Below are 6,958 nucleotides of genomic sequence, written 5' to 3'. Positions count from 1 at the left end.
CGGCCTTGCCGAGGGGATGTTGGTTTCGGAGGGGTCCCCAAAGGGGAGGCTGGTGCCAGGGCTGAGCACCTCCCGTCGGCGGCATTCGCTCCTCTCCCTTGTTGGGCCTCAGCTGGCTCTGGCAGCAGAGTACCTAACCACTGGGAACGGTGATACGGACGATACAGAAGTTTAATCCCCACCCCGTCAGGCGGAAGGAAATAAAAATCCCCATCCACAGCCCCCGCTGCTCCGTCCCTGCGTTCGCAGGGCCTGGCTGCGGGCGCAAGCAGCACCCACGGGGACCCGGGAGCGATGCTGAAGAGGGGGAGAAACCCCGCACCCGCCCTGCCAGACGCAGCCCTCGAGGGTGTTTGTACCCTGGGATACAAGCCCGGAGGTGCGATGGGTCTTAACGGCCCGGACCTGCCTCCCTCCGTCCCACACAAACAGGGGATCGTGCCCAAGGCCTGGCTTAAGTCTGGCTTTGCCGCAGCTGCCTCAGTGACAAGCAGATTCCCTCAGATTCCTCAGTTCCCACGGATTTCCCCCAAAAGCCTGGCCCAGACCTTCACCCCACAGGGAGGTCAGGGTTCTGCCTCCCCTCGCGGGAGCGGTAGGAAGAGGTACCTCAACAGGAGGCATGAAAGGTTAGGGCAGGGACTTACAGGTAAGTCTGTCCTCTGCAAACTCATGGCTGCCCTCAGGCACAGGCGAGGCACCCAGCAGCGCCTTTTCCACTTTCCAAACACTTTTCACGGAAGAAAACACAACCACAGAATTAAACGTGATGTGGGACAATGAAAACGCCTTTTGATGGTGCGCAGCCGGCATCAGGAGCAGATAATTCAAAAAGCCCGGGGCCTCTCCAGACACGAGCGAGCGAATGCCCACCCCGCAAGCACCCCAGGGGCTGTCAGCTCTTCTAAAGCAGGTTCAGCCGGGAGGCGTCAGCCTCCTGAGCAGCTCTGAATGTCAGGGGCAGGAATCGCTACCTGGAGCTACGACGCTCGAAAGCTGGAGGTTACATTTAAACGGGTTGTCCAGTTCAATCTGGACAAGGAGCTCTAATGATTACAGAAAAAAGAATTAAAAAATTACAAAGCGCTTTCCCTGTGCCTTATCACACGTGGGACCGGCATAAAAATGAGACAGGAGAAAATACCGTCGTTCAAACCACGTTATATATATTGTCATTTAAACTCCCTTCTATTCTACTAAACCACATTATAAGGCTAAAGGAAATCAACAGATTTTTTTGAAACACCACAATTTCAGTAACGTAGAACTTTTGTTAGCAAGTTTTTAAAGTACCGTTACAAAACAGCAAGTTTTTAAAGATCTGATCCAGACTTGAAGCACAACGACGGGACACCAGCAAAGCTGCCCCATGCCTGAAGGGAAGGAAAGAGCCCGCGTAAAGCCACTGCTGGTGTGAAATTTTCTGGAAAGTTCAGTGTTCGTGCTTGTGGGGGGGGCATTAACAGAGCCCACACGAGGGCACGGGTTGCTGCTGGCAATAACTAAACCTCACCTCTGTCCCTCAACCCCTTCCAGCTTCCAGAGGTCCTTTCCCGGCTGTAGTAAGCAGGGCACAGGTTATTCCGCTTGCTCCCCTCTTTTTGAGGTGCACTGGGTACGTGCACGGTGCTGATCCACGGGGCACTGCCCCCAAAGCACCGCGATCTATGAAGTTTTAACACAGTTTCTCATTCCGACCAGGAGGCGTTTCCTGCAACTGTGGAGTTCTGCGGCACCCGAACAAGCAAGAAGGACAGCGCTGGGGAAAGATTACCTGCAGCGACAGACACCCGAAAGCCTCACGGAGACGTTGCTCTCACGATTCAAACTGGGCCAATTGCTCCTCGGGGTGGGAGGTGGGGTTCCCAGCAGCAGTGCTGCAGTCCGCGGAAAACACGTGCGTTTCGAGATGGCTCCCCGCAGGCGCGGGAGCTCCGGGAGGCGCGTTACTGAGGAGAGCCAGGGTGGCTTACGGTGCTCCATCCACGCTTCCTTCAGCGCTGCTGAAGGAGCGGAAGGCTTTGTGCAGGGCCACGCGGCGAAACAGGTCCGAGTGAGCTGCTGCCGTCTCTGCTAGAGATGCGGGAGCGTCCGCTGGCAGACAGAAGCAGACGGATCAGTGGGGAAAGGAAAATCATATTGCCAGCACAAAACTATTTGCTTCTCATTCTTCCCTTGTCCCCAGAGAATTTTTCACTCTCCCTCGCCGTATGGTTTTTCTTCTCATAACCCTTCTCTCTCCTTCCTAACCCTTCGTGTCCTGCAGCTCCCCCATGGGATTTGTTGGCTGCAGAAAGCCCAAGTGCCTTAAGAGACACCCACTGCTGAAGGGCGAGGACAGTAACGTGGGAGCCTCAGCCACCTAGTTGCTCTCTTAGCTCAGAGGACACTGAAATTTGTGAGCAAAGGCAGAACTTCACCTATAAAGGGATGGCTACCGCAAGGCAAGGAGAGGGGGAACCGTTGATACAGTACACGACTCCTCCTCCAGCCTAACCGCCAGCCAAGGAGCTGGCAGAAGCAGGCCTGAGACGGCGACTGAGGGCAGAGAGAAGAGATTGTCGGTCCCAGATGCCCCGTTCAGAGCTCCATCTAGCTGCACGTTGGTCCACGCGCTCCACAGCCCAGCCAGCCAGCCGCGAGCGGGACACGGCGTGGCTGGAAACATGGGGAGACAGACAGGCAAGTGATTCCTCAGCCCAGTCTGGCATTTGTAGTAACCGGTCAGAAAACAGCGCAGATCCAGGATCGAGCCGTGCCACAGCGTTAGGGCTGCACAAGACGCTCGGCATCGTGCTCAGCCTTTGCTGTACCAGGAGGAGGTAGCGTTGCTGATACAGAGGAGGGGGAGCCGGTGGTGTCAGGGAAAGATTTTTTTGGGCAGAGATCTTTGTGACGAGTATTTCACAGTATTCCTGACCCTTTCAAAGGGCTCGTAAACCTCGCTCCTGCCTCTCTTCTCTCTGCTGTTGCACTGCGGCACATGCCAGCACACCTAACAGTGCAGCAGGGGCAGTTAGGGGCCTGGCTGCACGACGCGAGACGTCCCAACACCAGGCCTCAATTAGTCATTTATCTAATTGCACTGAGAGAGAGAAATTCCCGATGCTGAAAAGATCCTGCCTGATTTGCCTACAAGTAACTCCCACCCTACGGAAAGATCACGGGGCTGGGTGCCAGGTTTTCAAGGATCGGAAACAAGTCCAAGGCCGTAAGTCGACTGGAACAAGCCATCACTGCGATTGAGACTGACAGCGCCCGAGTTTCTGGCTGCGCTTGCTTGCCAGGCTCTCCCACGCGTGCGGAGTGCACTAGCGCAGGCTGGGCTCTATCCGTGAGACTTGTGAAAGCAGCACCCTGATCCCGCTGGGGCCGTACCGGAGTCCGCACTCCGAGTAATTGCAAACTGGGAACGAGCAGCCTGTCCGTCTGAAGTGATCCAAGCTTGCACTCACACCTTTCCCTTCTCAGCCCCATCGTATTTCCCTCCCTCCAGCCACCCCATCTGTGGGGTGCTGCAAGAGATCTGTGCTCTTGTGCCAGGGATGAGTTACAGCTGCTTCAAGACCCAGCACCAATTGCACACCACCTCTTCTGCAATCTTTTCTCCCTCAGAAATATGACGGCTTGCTCCCTTTAGTCCCCAAACTCAACTAGAAAGAAACACCATCCGTCTGCGGAACCACAGTACGGCCTGCCCACCCCACACCCCCAGACAGACCCCCGCACCATCCACTTACGTGTGCAGGAAACGGTGACTTCAGTGGGGAGGCTGCAACAGAGATCTCCGTAAAGCAGCCTCACGTTGAATGGAAAGGTCTTGCTTTTCCTTGACACGTTGTAATTAAAGACCAGCAAGTTACACAAGGAGTTCCTCTGCAAGGTTCCTTCTATCCGGTCTGAAAAGCGGTCCTGGAGGGACGAAGACATGAAAGCTGGGAAGGGAGTCCATCAGTGTGGGACTGAGAGCTCGCCCAGTGCGGTGCCCCCACCCTCCGTACCAGCCCGGCACGCCTGTACGCTCTGGGGCAGCTGTACATCGAACAAGCCTTGTGTGGGAAAGACTTAAACAAAGAAATGCTCGTGCGCACCCTTAAGCCACGTCTTCCAGCGGCTTTTTACAACATCACAGCTATTTCAGCTCAGGGACCTCCGGAGGGGAGGACAGCTTTGCGTGCGGCAGTAAGTTTTAAATGAGCAAGACATTCAAGTACGTGACAATCGATGAAAGGGGCAACTGAGTTTATAGTCACACGACAAATTGTGAAGTTCTAAACACCAGAACCGCGAGCACTCCACATAAAGAAAGCTGCCAAGATTCCCCCCCAGCGCTTCAGAGACTCGTAGCGCTTGGTGCGTCAAAGGGAAAAGGACGGGTGAGCAGCATCGCAGCGGCCAGCGGTACCTGTAACTGGTCTGCCTGGTACCTCCTCCCCGCGTAAGCGTTGAGGTGGTCTGACAGGACGGATAAGAAGCGCCTGATGTCCGTCTGCAAGTACTTCTTGGCGATCTGCTCCAGGGGGATGAAGACGGGGACGGAGTGGCGGTGAATCTGCACTTCTGCCTTGGTGAGCAGGTCCAGGTGGTAGGAATCCAGGTAGGTGCCCTCGTAAGCCGTGCTGATGCAGAAACAGACTCCCCGCTTGGTCAGCTTCCCACTGATCCCTTGGGTCCCGAGAGAGGGTTTACTCAGCGCTGCTCTAACTCATCAGCGCCAGGCAGCTTTGCTGGGGCAACACAGACTGCGAGAGGGGCTGCGTCCTCTTACTACGCTAGCTCAGGGAGCTCCCTCAGAGGATTAAAGACTTGCAAGAGTTTAGGGACATAAAACACAGCAGCTTTTTAATAAGGGACCTCTAACGAATTAAAGTAGCTTAAATTCCCAGTAACTGAGTTACGCTGCCACTTCCAAACACGGTCCCGGCTCCAGCGCAACAGGGAGAACAGGCTGCCCTGGGTGGGGGAAGGCAGCGCTTCGCTGCCCCAAGGAGAGCGGCAGGAGTGCTCACGGCGGGGCTCAGCACACTTGCATCAAGCAGGACTCGCGTCCTCGCACTGGCCAGAACACAGAGCAAAGGTGACTCTGGCAGGAAACTAAAGGTTTTTAAAAAAGCTCAGGGGCAGACGAAAAGAGAGCGCTGACCTCACAAGCTTGCTTGGAAGACCCAGACCCACTGGATGTTTAACTGCCTAATTCCCAAAGATTTCACTCATAAGGTAGTTACACGTTTTCCAGAATCTAGACCGTAGTTTAAATGATACAGTTCAGTAAATAATAATTCCTGGAACATCCCAGAGGCCTCCTGTGAAGGGAGGGAATTACAAGGTTACTGCTCTTCCAGCATTTTCAGACTGTAAAGGCTCCGAGCACAACAGCAGCGACGTCAACGGGGAAGTTACACTTCACATCAGGCTCATTTTCCAAAATTTAGCACCCCAGAAATGCAGCCATTGGCAGAACACACGCAAATCTCTCGAGACGTTACCTGTGAGGTAAAAGATCTGCAGCATGGCCTTAACGCTTTTTATCTTCCACTCTAAAACAGCCCGAGCACTGGGCTGTGCCGGATCCGACACGACTCCTTCTTTCCCAAGTTGCTACAAAAGCCGGAAGAGAAGAGAGGTCAGAAATCGCTGACGTGAACATGTCACCCGCAGGGAACACAGTCGGGCTACAGAGGAATAATAACCCGGCTCTGAGAAAAGCGAGATGGCATTTCAAGCGGAAAAGGGGAGAAATGAAGCAGAAGAGGGGAGAAAAACTCAAGAAGAGAGTTCGGAAATGGCCACACAACCTCCAAGCAAGTAGACCCGGCAGTCCTGGACTACACGGTACTGAAAACAGGGGACGCCAGGACTATATGTCACTTAAAAAGGGAAAATAAAAAAATAATAGTTGACTATGAATAATCTCAGTAAATCCACCCCGAGAGCATGAGCACACCAGAGCCCTCTGCCAGATCTCTGCAGCAAGCCCCTTCTCACCCCCTTTTGCTGCAGGTCCACTTTAGCCCGCAGCTCATCCCTCTGGAGTCTCAGCTCCTGCACTCTCGCTTTCAGCCTGGCCAGCTTCTCTTCTTGCTCCTCCATTTCCTCTTGCTTCACGGCTGCCTCATGAGCCCGCGCCTCCAGCATTTCCAGGTGAGCGAACACCCCTGCGAGGAAAAGCACGACACGCTTAAAAATACAGGCTGTGATTACTAGTGGTCTGCACTGCGGTACCCAAACCAAAGCAGGTCCAGTGCAGATACGTAAAGAAACCACTTAAAACAGCTTTTCAAAGGGGCAGAGGACAGGCAAACATCTGGCAAAGAGGCTTTTGGGAATTTGAAACAGCGAGGCTGAGTGCCAGCAGACCCTAAACAACACTGGGGTGCCCCACACCAGCTAGCTAAGCTCCTGAAAGGCAGAGTAAGCTAGCAAATGCACCAGTCCCAATCCCAAGAGATCTGCAATTCCCAGTTTTACTTCTAACCCAGCACACAGAGCGGCAAAGTGGCTTCTCTGAAGCCCCCGTACCCTAAATTGGCTGAGAGGGACTCAAGACGCGACTCAGCAAGCCAGGGGGTCACTTCTGGCCCGAAGCACTTTAGGGTTCACTGCTACAGGAGGACACACTCTGCGCTTGGATGTCCCACACCCTGCACCCCAGACAGCTCACCGTCTGGTGAATACGCTTTCCCCTCCTCCATCTTCCCTCGCCACTCTCCTGCAAGCGAGAAGGCAGACCTCAGCCCTCCCTGGCCAGGCTCCATCCCTCGGGAAGCGGCGACGTGGGGGCAGCGAGAGCTCTTCCTCAGGGGACCTTCCTCTTCCTCCTGCTGCTGCAACGGGACTCCGAGAAGCGCCGAGGGCAGGTCTAGCACCCGGGCTGGCCCCTCGCAGGCACGATCCCAGGGGCCGATGGCTGAAACGACACGTTATAACCCACCGCTTTCTGTAAGCCACCATGTCACAC

General features: G+C 54.7%; 1 protein-coding gene across 1 annotated transcript; it reads right to left on the bottom strand.

Moving 5' to 3' along the window:
• Positions 1-1,157: 1,157 nt before the first annotated feature.
• On the bottom strand, positions 1,158-6,863 carry CENPO (centromere protein O). The gene is made up of 6 exons (XM_009319725.1): positions 6,662-6,863; positions 5,986-6,155; positions 5,487-5,598; positions 4,406-4,665; positions 3,741-3,912; positions 1,158-2,094 (listed from the first exon to the last, which is right to left on the bottom strand). Exons 1-6 carry the CDS (start codon positions 6,753-6,755, stop codon positions 1,970-1,972), a joined length of 933 nt encoding a protein of 310 aa, XP_009318000.1. The 5' UTR covers positions 6,756-6,863; the 3' UTR covers positions 1,158-1,969.
• Between the last annotated feature and the right edge of the window lie 95 nt (positions 6,864-6,958).

The sequence above is a fragment of the Pygoscelis adeliae genome, unplaced genomic scaffold, assembly GCF_000699105.1.
Source record: "Pygoscelis adeliae isolate BGI_AS28 unplaced genomic scaffold, ASM69910v1 Scaffold121, whole genome shotgun sequence".
NCBI classification, from domain to species: domain Eukaryota; kingdom Metazoa; phylum Chordata; class Aves; order Sphenisciformes; family Spheniscidae; genus Pygoscelis; species Pygoscelis adeliae.
This window is presented reverse-complemented; position numbering and strand designations above follow the sequence as displayed.

Bases quoted from the DNA above. Each gene is read 5' to 3' on its own strand.
- CENPO (XM_009319725.1), bottom strand. From the start codon at position 6,755: ATGGAGCCTGGCCAGGGAGGGCTGAGGTCTGCCTTCTCGCTTGCAGGA. The intron at 6,156-6,661 runs GTGAGCTGTCTG...TTTTCCTCGCAG, and splicing joins GAAAGCGTATTCACCAGACG to GGGTGTTCGCTCACCTGGAA. The intron at 4,666-5,486 runs GTAACGTCTCGA...TCGGGACCCAAG, and splicing joins GCAGATCTTTTACCTCACAG to GGATCAGTGGGAAGCTGACC.